General features: G+C 43.4%; 1 protein-coding gene across 8 annotated transcripts in view; it reads right to left on the reverse strand.

The window, feature by feature from the left end:
• The window catches only part of VAV2 (vav guanine nucleotide exchange factor 2), a 480,427-nt gene that overhangs the window by 73,998 nt on the left and 389,911 nt on the right, over positions 1 to 16,518 (reverse strand). For all 8 annotated transcript variants that reach the window (XM_082264462.1, XM_082264465.1, XM_082264464.1 and 5 more), the window contains one exon: positions 16,340 to 16,456. In XM_082264462.1, the coding sequence (XP_082120588.1) occupies positions 16,340 to 16,456 (117 nt within the window). The remainder of the gene's footprint in view (positions 1 to 16,339; positions 16,457 to 16,518) is intronic.

Here is a 16,518-nt window from a genome sequence, read left to right on the forward strand (position 1 = left end):
CTGGTGGCTCTTGCGGCGACCTGAAGACCCTTGTTTCCACCCTGCAGGGGTGGATACCCTTTCCTCTCCCATGGGGTTATACGTTGACTAAGTTTGTTGGCTGTTTAGTGCCAATGGTTTTGTTTTTTTTCTTTCTTTTTAAACCGCTAAGGAGCCAGCGGGACTCATCATCTACTTCCACCTCGTAGAAGTCTGTCATCCGGAGGCTCCCATGTTGCCTCACGAATACCAGGACCTGGGTTCTGGTCTCCTGAGAGGTCGTGGCCTCTCAGGTTTGTTACGGACGTTCTTTTTGACTGTTTTTTGGACTTGTATTGTCCTGTTTTTTTCCTTTTTTGATGTTTCTCTTCTTTTTTCTTACTTTTCTCACTTTTTGGCGAGGCCTTTTTTGGGCTGGGTCTCGTCTGGTCAATTTTTTCTTGTGACTCGGTGCCTCTGTGCCACGTCTGCGGCTGTGTCACAGATTGCATCGGAAAGCTGTATGTATAATGCTTATTTTGAATGATCAAGCTGATTTTCTATTAAGGTGTACTGCTTCTGCTCACTGTCTGGTCCCCCCCTTTTTATGGCTCTGAGATTTCTTTCGTACAATGTTAAGGGGTTGAACTCTGTGTAGAAGCGCTGGTTGGCTCTCAAGGAGTTCCACACCTCGGGTGCAGATGTCATTCTGGTTCAGGAGACTCATTTTAGTTCAGATGTTTTTTTTAAATTTGCCTCCAGGTATTTTCCCACTGCCTTCTTGGCCTCTGATCCTTCGGGCAAGGAGGGAGTGGCAGTCCTGATAAAGAAAACGTTCCCTATTCGGGTTAAAGATTCCATGTTAGATCCTCAAGGTAGGTTTGTGGTATTGGTCTGTGATTAGCTGTCCACCTCTTTTACGCTGCTTAATATCTACTGTATGCCCCTAATTCGGGTCAGTTGGGTTTCCTTGATGACGTTTTTCATTCCACCTCTCACCTGTGGCAGCAGTTCATGGTGGTGGGTGGTGATTTTAACCTCATCATGTCCCCGCGTAGAGACCGTCAATCGCTGCACAATGACACGCCCTTGCGACGACTCCAAACCCAGGCTAAAGCATTCCGTAGATGTGTCCGCTCCCACAGGCTGTTTGATTCCTGGCGAATCAAACACCCCGTTCACAAACAGTTTTCTTTTTATTCAGCAGCACATAAAATGCATTCGAGGTTAGACCATTTTTTCATCTCCGCTCCACTTATACCCTGTGTGATCCCCTTTGATATTCTCCCCATTTCCTGGTCGGATCATGCCCCGATCATGATGGAGGTTTCTCTGACCTCTTCATGACCCAAAGCATGTCACTGGAGTTTGAGTGACCATCTTCTCCAATCTCAGGAGATCCAGAACAGATTGACCCGGAGCCTGCAGGAGTTTTTTGATCTGAATGACGGGTCTGTAGAGGAGGTGTCCACCCTGTGGGAGTCTCACAAGGCCTTTTTCCGGGGCCTTTGTATAGCAGAGGGTTCTCGTCTGAAGAAGCAGGCGGAGGGCCTGAGATCTTCTCTATTGGCCAACCTTAGGGCGGCGGAGTTCCGGCTTGTGTGTCCTCTCTTCATAAAGTAGTGGGCCTTCGGGATAGACTCAAGTCTTTGGAGATGTCTAAAATGGCTAAGTCCTTGTCATGGTCGCGTCAGCGTTTTTACGAATACTCTAACAAACCTCATAGGATGCTGGTCAACCAGCTCCGTCCCCGGCCTTTTCATTCGGTCCCGGATCTCCTGGTCCGTGCCGATGGTACCCCAACTCATTGTCCCTACACTATGGCTGAGGAGTTTGGTGACTTTTATAGTAAATTGTATAACTGCCTTACTCCTGAACATCGGTTTAATTTTACCCAGGACAATTTTGAAGCTTTTTTTCAGGACTTGTCCCTCCCCAAACTGTCAGCTGCTGATCTCTTGAAGCTAAACGCGAACATCTCCTTCAACGAGCTCGCCTTCACGGTGAAGCAGCTACCCTCCCACAAGGCCCCGGGCCCTGATGGGTTACCCTATCTTTACTACAAGTCCCTTTTGCCCACCATTGCACCACATCTCCTTGAGCTCTATGCCTCTCTGCTGAAAGGCAAGATCACTCATCCCAAATTTACTCACTCTAATATTTTGGTCATCCCTAAACCGGGGAAAGATGCTTCCCTACCTGATAATTACAGACCAATTGCATTGTTGAACTCTGACTATAAAATTTTCACTAAAATCCTAGCTAACAGGCTTGCCAATGTAGTTCCAAAGTTGGTGGATCGGGACCAGGTGGGCTTTGTCCAATCACACCATGCTGAAGATAACACTAGGCGCACGGTGGACCTGATCAATCTCCTCGATCGCTTCCCTCGTCCGGCGGTGGTCCTCAGCCTGGACGCTCAAAAGGCCTTTGATCGCCTCAGTTGGCCCTATCTTTTTTCTACTTTACAAAGATTTGGCCTGAAGGGCCCGTTCTATAGCGCTATCCAGGCCCTTTATGCCCCGGTCACTGCTCAGGTGAGATTCTCCTCTGCCTTTGTGTCGCCTCGGTTCTCCATGTCCAATGGCACCCGCCAGGGATGCCCCTTATCCCCATCTCGGGCAACGGCAATATCACAGAGAATATGAGCCGAGTAATCGACGCATACTTAAAACCACATGTTTCCAAATTAGCGTCCTACACAAAGGACACAGTCCACCTATTACTAATTTTAGATGGTCTAACAGTACCAACAGATGCCATACTGGTCACGATTGACATAGAGTCCCTATACAACAACATTCCGTACATCAAAGGACTCAAAGCAGTGGAAAGAACCTTGAGCCAACAAAGCAAATATGACCGGAACTTCAACGATCACATCCTACGCATAATGGACTTCATTCTTAACTATAATGTCTTCTCTTTCTGTGGAACCTATTATTTACAAGATTGCGGTGTTGCTATGGGTACCAGCTGCGCGCCCTCCTACGCCAATATCTTTCTAGGCGAATGGGAACAAGATTTCCTCACACAAGAAGAAAATCAGATATATACAAAAAACATAATTATATGGCATTATGGCACGGTACATTGATGACATCCTGATGATATGGAATGGACCAGAAAATTTGATTGACTGCCTGAAAAGGATGAATCAAAATAGCCATAATATGTTCTTCACTATGACATACAATAAAACCAAAGTACCCTTTTTAGACACACATATCTACAAAGACCAGGAGGGGAATATAATGACAATCCTATACAGAAAGGAGACAGCGGGGAACACAATTCTTCATGCTACCAGCTTCCACCCCGAACCACTAAAAAGATCTATACCATTTAGCCAATTCCTGAGGTTAAAAAGGAATTGTAGTAACCCTATGGAATTCAAAAAAGAAGCAGATGCCATGACCATCAGACTCAGAGAAAGAGGGATACCAAAACCTGCCTCCGCAAAGCCTTTAATAAAGTATTAAAAATAAACAGACAGGAAATCCTGTTCAAAAAGGACATGAAAAACACAAAAGATGAATCAGCAACAAGGATTATCATGAGATTCTCCAATGAACATCAGAAAATCAGGAACATACTACAGAAACATTGGTCCATCCTCAAAGATGACCCTAGCACCAAGGATCTGGTACCGGATAATCCCATGATTACCTATAAAAAAACAGGATCCATGCAACAAACCCTTGTTCACAGCAAAATGAAAACAAGAAAGGACCCCTGCAAAACGAAGGGCACATTTCCATGCGGCTCCTGTGCACCATGCACGGTAATACAAAAATACACATCCAAAATATTACCCAATGGAGACCTGTTCATCCCCAAACATTTTGTGAATTGCCGAACAAAAAGTGTCATATACCTAATGCAATGCGAGTGCGGAGCATTCTATGTCGGAAAGACACAACAAGAATTTGGACGGAGAGTGAACAAACACCTTCAAAGCATGAGAATAGGTAACTTCTATTTAACCCTCGGCCATCATATGGCCCATTTCTACAGATACAGGATGCCCAATGTAACCTTCTCAGCCCTGGATAGAATACACATCCCAGCAAGAGGGGGAGATTGGAATAAGTCTCTCCTGCAACTGGAAATGAGATGGATAAAAAAACTTAAAGCGACTAAATCACCGGGCTTAAATGAAACTGAAAGCTATCGCCCATTCCTAGAAGGCTTCGCCTCTGGCAAAACAGACTAGTTGTCAATTTATGACACAACGTCCGTAACCAAAAACTATGACCCCCACTTACACTCTGCCTAAACGGCTACAAGCTAATTTGATTTCTCTAGAAATAGCCTTCTGGGACCTCATCCATTCAGCATAAACCTTGTTCCTTCTCAAAACCACACGCCCTCCCCTCAAATAAGGCATCTACCAGCCACATTCAATATGGAACATGTATATACTTAATTTCCAAAAAACAATCTTGAATAACTCACTACCTAGATCCATTCATGAAAAACCTCGCCTGGGTAAACCACCCAACACACATATAATAACAACATTATTATATGTATTATTATCTATATTCTCTTCAAAACTACCCTATTTGAGAAACCAAAAACGTTTCTACAAAACTCGCTATCCTCTAAACGAAAACCCCTCCCCTCCATTGATTTATACCATCAACATACACATCCCCCCTAAAACATGGGATGGAAAAACTGGCCTCCTCATCAGGGAGACCCCCCCCCCCCCTCTCATACAACCCAAGCTCTTCCTACTTTTCATCTGTGTTCTTTTCTCTCCCAACCCAAATGTATACTGCTGTATCTCTATAGTTCTATATCTAATTTTTATCTATATATATATATATATATATATATATATATATGCATTGTTAAAATCACAAAATTGTGTCACAAGAGGTCACCACCACTTGTTATCACTTTTCAGTGCAATCTTATGCACCAATATAAATCATTTTTTATTGCCTGTACAAATTCTTGCCTGATCCCCTTTTTTCACACCCGGCACAGGTAGCCCCGGTATCAACCTACCGGGGTTACCAGGAGAGAAGCGGGGGACGATACTATGTGTTAGCCCCTCTGTAATCACCCCCCCCCCCCCCAGGTGATCATTCTCCCCCTTCTGTGTCGGCGGCCAAATGCCGTACCTTCTCGCCTATTGATACACAGGATGCGCACGCAGCTCCGGCTGACGCACGCGCATTCCGCACACAGACCCGGAAGTTGATTCTGCGGACGTGGCATCACACTGCGTGATCCACTGCGCATGCGCGAGCGCCTATAAAAGGTCGGGGAATTACCAAAGGACGCCACTTCCCTCTGAACGAGGGAACAAGGCGGACCTCGGACATGCTGCTACCGGACCCCTACTCTGGATCCTGCTACATACATCCAACAGTAAGCTGGCTCTAACACCATTCAGTATTAGGCTTTTTTTCTTTTTCTCTGCAACCAACAAAATTTACCTACCTCATATATATATTCCTTCACGGACCCCAAGCTGAAAACCTCAGCGTGGACCAACAGAAGGACATATTCACATGTCATCATATCACTGTGTCACTTTTTCCTTCTCTCACCATCACCAATGGGTCTATAACCCAGACACCAGATAGTGTGTCACGATACTCTGTTTACTTTGTCAACCTTTTTTATAATAAATTTTACAAATTTTACATACTATTGAATTACTTGGCCTATAAAGTCCCAATTTTCTTGGTCCGAGGCACCAAACCCACTCAACAAGCCCCTTATCCCCTTTGCTTTTTATTTTGTGTTTGGAGCCTTTGGCTGCGGCCATTCGTTCCCACCCTGATATTTCGGGGGTGCTGAAGTGACACAGAGAATACAAGCTTTCATTGTTTGCAGATGATATGTTGCTGACCTTGACTAACCCTTTGGTGTCTCTACCTTCACTACATTCAGTGTTGTCTTCCTTTAGTGCTATTTCGGGTTATAAGATCAACACCTCCATTACCATCCCTACATGACAAAATGGTCCAAGATCTTGCAACGTCCAATCCCATTACCTCTGTGGAGCAAGATTTGGGCCTCCGATTTTAAAGCATCCAGATGTGTGGTGCAGAGAGAGACTACCTTGAAAATTATCCTTTTTTGGTATCATACCCCGACTCGTCTTCACAAGATAGATCCGGCAAGTTTGGCCTTGTGCTGGCGATGTGGGGTCGAGGTGGGCACTTTGTTTCACATTTTTTGGCAATGTACTGATATTCAGCCTTTCTGGACCATGGTTATGTCATTACTAGGTAGTGTTACTGGTTTACAATTACCCTTGGAGCACTATCTGCTGGGCCTTCCGTTCCCCGGTATTTCCAAGTTGGCTAACAAATTGGCTTCCTTCATTTTATTAGCAGCCAGGCGGGCTATTCCGCTTCAATGGCTCAATCAAACCCCCTCGGATAAACTTCTTCTATTGCGATTGATTTCGGAGGTTCGGGGGATGGAACACCTTACTGCAATGGTCCGTGATGAAGTGTCTAAATTTAATGCTGTTTGGGATGATTGGGAACTTTATCACTCTAATTTGACTTGAGTTTTTGATGTTCCCCTTGAGGGTGTGGTTTCATGTTTATTTTCTCTTTCTTATGTTTCCATGCAATCTTTAGTACCTTGTACTGTTTTTCAAATTATTGCTGTTGCTGCTTTGTTCTGTACATGGGGGCTCCGCCCCTTGGACTGTAATGTTGGATCTTTCCTTTTGCCCATGTATGTTCTATTCAATGTATTTTTTCCTTTCTTTTTCTGAATAAAAATTACAATTAAAAAAAAAAAAAGGTAACCATCCTCACCTGTGATCTGTTTGCTTGTAATTAGTGTGTGTGTATAAAAGGTCAATGAGTTTCTAGACTCCTGACACACCCTTGCATCTTTCATCCAGTGCTGCACTGACATTTCCAAGGAATTGAGAATGCCAATCAGCAGTGTTCAAACTCTATTTAACCGCTTGCCGACCGCCGCAAGTACATATACTGCGGCGGTCAGCCCCGGCCAGGCAAAGTGACGTACCAGTACCTCACTAGCCATCGCCGCTCTCGCGGTCCCGTCGATGACTCGATTGGGTTCAGAACCTATCAGTCATCAGGTCCAGGCCAATCAGATTACACTCTGAGCCTGTGAAATGTAAACACAGGCTCAGAAAAGATGTGCCCTCCCTTCCCATCATCCTTTTTGGATCCAGCATGAGAGGAGAACAACCCCCACCCCCCTGTCACATTCAACACTAATAAAAACGTAATATACTGTGTTTTTGTATTTTGTATTAGTGCAATTGTGACTTGACTTAGCGCTAGCGACTTTGTTTCTCTCCCAAAAGGAGGTTTAGGGTCCCCGCCACCCCCCCCAATAGATTTAACCCCCCTGATCCCCCCTACACCCCCTGTCACAACACACACTGTATACAGTATATAGCTTTTTCCTATATACCCGTATAAGTGTGATTTGTGAACAGGTGTAGCGCTTGCGGCCCTCCCTTTTTCACTTAAAATACCCGCCACCCCCCCAATAAAGATTTAACCCCCTGATCACCCCCTGTTAACCCCTTCCCCCCTTTCACATTTTCACATTACACCCTAATACAAACGTAATGTACTGTTTTTCTGTATTTTGTATTAGTGTGTTTGTTACCTGAATTAGCGCTAGCAAGTTAGTTTCTGTCCCAAGGAGGTTTAGGGTCCCCGCCACCCCCCCCAATAAAGATTTAACCCCCTGATCACCCTACACCCCCTGTCACAACACACACTGTATACAGTATATAGCATTTTCTATATACCCGTATAAGTGTGACTTGTGACCAGGTTTAGCGCTTGCCACCGTTCCTTTTATCCTTAGGATACCCGCCACCCCCTCCCAATAAAGATTTAACCCCCTGATCACATCCAGTTAACCCCTTCCCCCTGTCACATTGCACACTAATACACACGTAATATACGGTTTTTACTGTATTTTGTATTAGTGTGCTTGTGACTTGAGTTTGCGCTAGCGACTTTGTTTCTATCCCAAAGGAGGTTTAGGGTCCCCGCCACCCCCCCCAATAAAGATTTAACCCCCTGATCCCCCCCTGATCACCCCCAGTTAACCCCTTCCGCGCCCTGTCACAGTGTCACTTTTATAGTGTACAGTTTTTTTTTCTGATCACTATTATTAGTGACACAGGTGACATTAGCTAGTTTAGTGTCAGTCTAAAAAAGCGCAGATCCCCGGCGCATAGTTAGAACTAACCCCTTGATTACCACACGCACACATACACTTCCATTACTAGTATAGTGTTTGAACAGATCAATATCTGATCAGAACTATACTAGCGTCCCCATAGTTTAGGGTTCCCAAAACGTGGTGTTTGCACGGTCAGTACTGATTCCTGCCAGCGCCTGCGTTTAACCCTTTCACCCAGGCAAGTGTAGTAATCAATAGATCACTGTCACTTCCAAAAAAACACAAACACACAAAACCGCTGTGTTAGCAGAGTCAGGCCTGATCCCTGCTAGCATTAGCAGTTTTTTTGGTAGCGCTTGAAATAGTCCTTGACAACCAGGTGCTTTTATTACCTGTTAGTCAACACCACTGTACAGGTAAATTTAGTAACCAAAATGTCCAAACGTTTGTACAGTGGTGAAGAGGCTTATAGTATACTGGCCGTGTCAGATGATAGCGATGGGGAAGCTACACTGGCCGAATTACTATCAGTATACAAACCTGTACATGACAGCAGCGGCTCCCTGACAGATAGCTCCGACGACAGATGGGTCCCTGTTAGACCCAGGCGTACCCGACCCCATTCTGGAGTTGTTGAGATGCAGGAATCGCAGGGTGCTCGTATGGAGCAGAGTGTGGTTACTAGTGCCGCTCATCCTTCTGGCGACCTGGCAAGCGGCAGCGGCCTAGTACACCCTGGACCTAGTACAACCAGCACTGCAGTATCAATTGGTGACGTGGCGAGTCACATAAGTGCAGTTGAAGCTGGTGCGGTGGCTAGCACAAGTAGTGGCCCGCAGCCACCGCGTATTCGAAGACAGGCCCGTAGAGCCCATAGTGCCCTCCCTGATGCGCTGGCATATCCCAATTGGCAACCCACTGATTCTACAGCGCCAGTACTTCCCCCATTCACTGCCCAACCTGGAATCCACGTGGAGACAGCTGGTTTTACGCCCCTGAACTTTTTTGAGCTGTTCTTCACGGAAGATCTTTACAGATCTATTGTGGATCAATCAAATTTATACGCACAACAATTCATCGCCGCCAACCCAAATTCGCCCCTTTGCCAGACCATTCGGCTGGAAACCTATAACGGTTCCTGATTTTAAAATCTTTCTGGGCCTTTCCCTATCCACATGGGCATAACTAAACAGAGTGAAATGCGGCTATATTGGTCCACTAGCCCAGTTCACCATATGCGCATGTACTCTGCCTCCATGTCCAGGGCGAGATATGAGCAAATTCTGCAATTTATGCATTTCAGCGACAATGAAATCTGTCATCCTCGGGGAGACCCTGAATATGATCGGCTCCACAAAATTCGGCCCCTCATAGACCACTTCAATCAGCGGTTTGCAGCCTTGTTTACCCCTGAACAAGTTGCCTGCGTTGACGAGTCCCTGATTAAATTTACTGGCCACCTTGCTATGAAACAGTACCTCCCCAGCAAGCGTGCCAAGTACGGGGTCAAGCTGTATAAATTGTGTGACAGGGCCACAGGTTATACAGTTAGTTTCCGGGTCTATGAGGGAAAAGATAGCTGTGTGGAGCCCCCGAACTGCCCAGACTACATAGGGAGCAGCGGCAAGATTGTTTGGGACTTGGTGTCACCCTTATCTGGAAAGGGGTACCATTTGTACGTGGACAACTTTTACACAAGCGTGCCACTATTTAGTCATCTTTCTGAATTACAAATTGGCGCATGTGGCACCATGCGACCTAATCGCCGGGGCTTCCCCCAACGGCTTGTAAATTCCCGTCTTAGGCGGGGGGCGAGAGCCTGCTTGAAAACGGACAAATTGCTTGCAGTGAAGTGGAGGGATACACGGGATGTTTATGTTCTGTACTTCCTTCACGCAGACACGACGATCCAAATTCCAACGGCATCTGGCGTTATGGAGAAACCCCTCTGTGTCCACGAATATAACCTTAATATGGGAGGGGTGGACCTTAACGACCAGCTTTTGGCGCCGTATTTAGTTGCCCGTAAAGCCAGACGCTGGTACAAAAAAGTGTCTGTTTACCTTTACCAATTGGCTATGCTGAACGCCTTTGTCCTATACAGGGCGTCAGGACGAACTGGATCCTTCCGGGAATTCCAGGAAGCGATCATCCTTGCCTACCTGTACCCAGGAGGCATGCCTGCCCAACTTCCCCTTCCAGATGCAGTGAGCCGGCTGCATGAGAGACATTTTCCATATGTCCTCCCGAGTACCTCTACCCAAAGACGACCCCAAAGACGATGTCGTGTCTGTAGAAGGTGCGGATATAGGCGTGACACCCGCTATTATTGTCCCAAATGTCCTGACCAACCTGGTCTCTGCATCGGGGAATGTTTTGAGCGCTACCATACACTAGTGGAGTTTTAGTGTAGGGTACAGCACGAAACAGTGTAGGGCACACAAACACAGGGTCTCGAAAGATGTTGGATGTCCATCGACATTTTGAGAGACCCAAGCTGGAAAATCGCAGTCGCAAATCGAGAAACAACAGTTAGAAAGAAAAATAAAAGTATCCAAAAACTGTTGTTAGGTCAGTCATTTTATATGTTCTTCTACTCTTCCTACTGTACTTTTACTGTACTTTGTTTTTCATTCTTTTGTGACCTGTTTCTCTTGCAGGTACTCGTCGGCTGCCACGGCATTGATTTTATATATTCTGACACAAACAGCGTTTGCGCTCAGCATATATGGATACCTTTGCTGGCAGCAACTGTGGTGATTTTCTGATTTCAGCGCTGCAGTTAAAATCCTATTTTGGTATACGTGGATAGTGTCGTGTATACCCATCATTAAATTAAGTGGGTGGATGTTTGGGCGGTTAATGGTGGGTAATACTACACATCATTCCTGTGCTGATTTCTGATAGGTTCTCTTTTTTTTTGTTCAGCGCACAGGCTGCATGAAAAAAAAAAAAAAAAACCTACACTATATGTCAAACAAGGACCAGCAATGTACTGGTACGTTGCTGGAATTTGAGTGGTTATATCAGGATGATGCCTGCAGATTTAGGCATCATCTTGATATCGTTAACCCCCCCCCCACCGCCAACTACCGCAGCCTTCCATGGTTTTTCTCGGGCTCTCCTGTCCCACCGGTTAACCCGAGAGTGCAGCCGGTGGTTCAATTATAAAACCATAGAGCTAATTGGAGATGAGAGTGGCTCCATCTCTATGGCCTAAGATACCGGAAGCTACGAGCATTTCATGACTTCTGTTTCGCCAGAAATAAACAGGGCCATTGGGAAATTGGGAAAGTATTTTATCACACCAATTTTGGTGTGGTCAGATGCGTTAAGGTCAGAGGAGAGATCTAGAGTCTAAAAGACCCCAATTTTTTTTAAAAAAGAGTACCTGTCACTACAGATTTCTATCATAGGGGATATTTAAATTCACTGTGATAACAATAAAAATGATTAAAAAAAAAAAAAAGGAAAGGTGTCAAAATAACATAAAAAAGCAAAAAAAAATAAATCAAGCCCCCCCTGTCCCCCCCCGTGCTTGCGCGCAATGGCGCACACAAGCGTTGGTATAGTGTCATATGTAAACCGCAATTGCAGCATGCATGTGAGGTATCGCCGCGAACGCCAGGTCGAGTGCAGTAATTCTTGCAGTAGACCTCCTCTGTAAGTCTAAAGTGGTAACCTGAAAAGACTTAAAGGTTTTTAAAAGCATGTCATGTTTGGTATCTATGTACTTGGCATAAGATCATCTTTTACATTTTACCAAACAAATTGAAATTATATAGTGTATTTGTGCAATAAATTAAAAAAAAATGTATTTTTTTTCGCAGAAATTGCGTTTGGAAAAGCTGTGCGCAAATACCGTGTGACAAAAAAATTTGCAACATCCACCATTTTATTCTATAGGGCCTCTGCTTTAAAGAAATATATAATGTTTGGGGGTTCAAAGTAATTTTCTAGTAAAAAAAAAATCTTTTTTCATGTAAACAAAAAGTCACAGAAAAGGCTTGGTTTTCAAGTGGTTAGAAGAGTGGGTGATGTGTAGATAAGATTGAGCATAAAATGCCGGGACAGTTCAAACACCTTCGAAATAACCCCTGTTTGAAAAGTAGACACCCAAAGCTATTTGCTGAGAGGCATGGTGAGTCCATGGAATATTCTATATTTTGCCACAAGTGTCGGGAAAATTATTATTTCTTTTTTTTTTGTTTTTTTACACAAAGTTGTCACTAAATGATATATTGCTCACACATGCCATGGGTATATGTGAAATGACACCCCAAAATACATTCTGCTGCTTCTCCTGAGTACAGGGATACCCCATGTGTGAGACTTTTTGGCAGTCTAGCCACGTACAGGACCCGGAAAACCAATCCGCACCTTCTGCCTTTCTAAGGGCATAAATTGTTGATCTCACTACCTATCACACTTTTGAAGTCCATGAAATGCCAAGATGGCACAAACCCCCCCCCCCCCCCCCCAAATGACCCCATTTTGCAAAGTAGACCCTCCAATCTATTTGCTGAGAGGCATGGTGAGTATTTTGCAGCTCTCATTTTTTTTGGAAAATGAAGAAAAAAACAGGAACAGGGTTTCTACTTTCCAAAATGGCGTAATTGGGGGGGGGGGGGGAGGGTTTGTGCTATCTTGGAATTTTAGGGCCTCCGAAACTGTGACAGGTAGTGCAGAGATGACATGCACAATTTATGCCATTAGAAAACCTGAGAGTGTTGATTGGTTTTTGCGGTCCTGTACACAGCTAGGCTCCCAAAAAGTCTCACACATGGGGCATCTCCATACTCAGGAGAAGCGGCAGAATGTATTTTGGGGTGTCATTCCACATATACCCATGTCATGTGTGAGAAATTTATCTTTTAGTGACAACGTTGTGTAAAAAAAAAAATAAAATTGTAATTTTCCCAAAACTTGTGGCAAAATATAAAATATTCCATGGACTCAGCATGCCTCTCAGCAAACAGCTTGGGGTGTCTACTTTCCAAAATGGGGTCATTTGGGGGGGTTTTGTGGTATCTTGACATTTCAGGGCCTCCTAAACCGTTATAGGTAGTGAGAAAATGCAATGAAAAATGTACGCCCTTTGAAATTCTGATGGTGGTGATTTGATTTCGGGCTCCCGTACACTGCTAGGCTCCCAAAAAGTCTCACATATGTGGTATCCCTGTACTCAGAAGAAGCAGCAGAATATATTTTGGGGTGTAATTACACATATTCCCATGGCATGTGTGAGCAATATATCATTTCAATGCCAACTTTGTGTAAAAAAAAAAAAAATTATTTTTTTTAGTCATTTTTCAAACACCTGTGACAAAAAAATGAAATATTCAATGAGCTCAACATGCCTCTCAGAACATTCCTTAGGATGTCTACTTTCCAAAAAGTGGTAGTTTGGGGGGGTTTTGTACTGCCCTGCCATTTTAGCACTTCATGAAAGGAGATAGGCAGTCAGAAATTAAAGCTGCGTAAATTTCAGTATTTACACCATAGTTTGTAGACGTTATAACTTTTGCGCAAACCAATAAAAATACGCTCATTTAATTTTTTTTTATCAAAGACATGTAGCTAAATATATTTTGGCCAAAAAAATGACATAAATTGAGTATATTGGATATTTTTTAAAAGACAAAGTTGATAATGTCATTTTTTCGCAAAATTTTCGCTCTTTTTTTATTAATATCGCAAAAAATAAAAAGCGCAGAGGTGATCAAATACCACCAAAAGAAAGCTCTGTTTGTGGGAAAAAAAGGACATAAATTTAGTTTGGGTACAGCATTGCATGACCGCGCAATTGTCAGTTAAAATCACAAAGTGCCAAGTTGAAAAAAGGGGTCTGGTCAGGAAGGGGGTAAAATCTTCCGGGGCTTAAGTGGCTAAGAAGTTGAAAATGAGGGGTTCTGTGGAAACCAAACCATGGTCAGGTAGACCAACTAAAATTTCAGCCACAACTGCCACGAAAAATTGTTCAGGATGCAAAGAAAAACCCACAAATAACTTCAGTTATGAAATACAGGACTCTGAAAACATGTGGTGTGGCCGTTTCAAGATGCACAATAAGGAGGCACTTGAAGAAAGATGGACAGCATGGTTGAGTGGCCAGAAGAAAGACATTACTATGTAAATTCAACAAAGTATCCCGCTTACAATACGCCAAACAGCACAGAGACAAGTCTCAAAACTGCTATCACAAAGTCATTTGGAGTGATGAGACCAAAATTGAGCTTTTTGGTCGCAACCATAAACACTACATTTGGAGAAGAGTTAACGAGGCCTATATGAAAGGTACACCATTCCTACTGTGAAACAAGGAGGTGGATTGCTGATGTTTTGGGGATGTGAGAGCTACAAGGGCACAGGAAATTTGGTCAGAATTGATGGCAAGATGAATGCAGTATGTTATCAAAAAATGCTGGAGGAAAATTTGCATTCATCAGCCCGGAAGCTGCACATGGGACGCACTTGGGCATTACAACATGACAATGATCCTAAACACAAGACCAAGTCGACCTGTCATTCTCTAAAGCAGAATAAAGTGAAGGTTCTGGAGTGGCCATCTCAGTCTCCTGACCTCAATATCATTGAGCCACTCTGGGGAGATCTCAAACGTGGAGTTCATGCAAGACAGCCCAAGATTTTACAGGAACTGGAGGCTTTTTGCTTTTTGCAGTTTTACCATCTGAGAAGATAAAGAGCCTCATCCACAAATACCACAAAATACTTCAAGCTGTCATTGATGTTAAAATGGGCAATACGCGGTATTAAGAACTGGGGTGTGTAAACTTTTGATCAGGGTCATTTGGGTAGTTTCTGTTTATTTAAAAAGAGTAAACACCGTTGATTGATAATAAATGGCTTCAGCCAAACACTAACCATGAGTGAAAGAAAAGTTTTTGTGTTCTCATTCATATTCTCGGAAAAATGGCCAAGAAATCAAATTTTGCCATGGTATGTAAACTTTTGAGCACAATTGTATGTGGGTGTCTACATATATATGGCCCAGACACACTTATCTCCCTGCCGACACAGTAAAAGAAGTGCATAAGCACTTCTCTTATATCAGAGCCGCACAAAGAGTGCTATTGCTAATGTACACAGGGTGATTATACATGCCTATGGGTTTGGCTGAGCGGTGTAAATGCCAGGGTATGTTCTTGATACCAAAATGGAACTGAAAGAAAATGGTTTAAAAATAGCTACAAAACACCTTCAACATTACTGCACTGATTAATACCCTAACCAATTAAAAGATTCTAAATAAATGTAATCGTTTTCAATGGGTTGTTATATACTAAATACTTCCATGGTCTTTTTTTATGAAAGAACCAAACACAGAGCTAATAGGTTATATACATACTACAGTATTCCACTACAACTCAAACTGTTGTCTTCATGTTTACTTCGGTATATATGTTGTAATGCCTTACTGTAGCCTCCCCCTCCTTGTGATATTATGTTATGCTGTAATATTAGGGATGCAAGGTCAGTGATTGGTAGGTAAGGGACGTTGTGTACACATTGGTGCTAATGAGTAAAACATACATCTCTGTCCTTAAAGCGTAACTCCACTTTTGTTGAGAAAATAACATTCCCTTCTAGGTGATCTATGTACATTGCAAGGATTATAACAACCTTTGTTGCAGATTCCTACCTTTGGTTATTCTGAATAAATCACTGTTTGTTCCTCTGGGTTTCTGTGCTGAGTGGGAGTGGTTTCATAATTATCAACTAGCTGTTCAGCTACAGAGCACTAAGGAGGAAATCTGCTGGCCCTCATCCCTTTAAACGTGTTCCTATAGGGAGTATCCCACCAAAAATGACATTTTTGTTGCAGGGGTTGCCAGAAATCTGACATTTATCTTAAGCAGACTTCTGGTAAAATTGGTGAGCCAATCACACAAGCAGGAAATTATGTTTCTGGGGTGTTTTCAGTACACATTGTTTGTACAGAACATCTCCAGGTAGCCATAATGCATTGCATTTTGAGAAAAGTACAGAGCTGCACATTGAAAAGGAAAGATTATTTTTAATAACATTCATTTACAATATGACCTGTGTTACAATTGCATATGCTATATTATTTTTTCTTTATTTGCTAGTTTTTTTTTCCTCCAGGAAAGTGGAGTTGCCCTTTAAAGTTTACATTGTCCGTGCAACCCATTTAATGTGACATGTACACATGTATAATTAATAATAAAAAGACAATTACTTTATACTGATGGCAAATCGCTCCGCTTCTGCTGTCCTCTCCCGGATAAGGTATGTTCCACTAACATGGGCTTTTAGGAGATTGTCCGCTTGCGGCCGTTCTACGTTTCCTGCAAACCTAAAACAATTACCATCCAATGAGAATGACACAAAGGCTGACCTCTGCAGGGAGCAGTGTGA

This window comes from Pelophylax lessonae (assembly GCF_965119305.1).
Source record: "Pelophylax lessonae genome assembly, chromosome: 7".
In the NCBI taxonomy this organism is placed as follows: domain Eukaryota; kingdom Metazoa; phylum Chordata; class Amphibia; order Anura; family Ranidae; genus Pelophylax; species Pelophylax lessonae.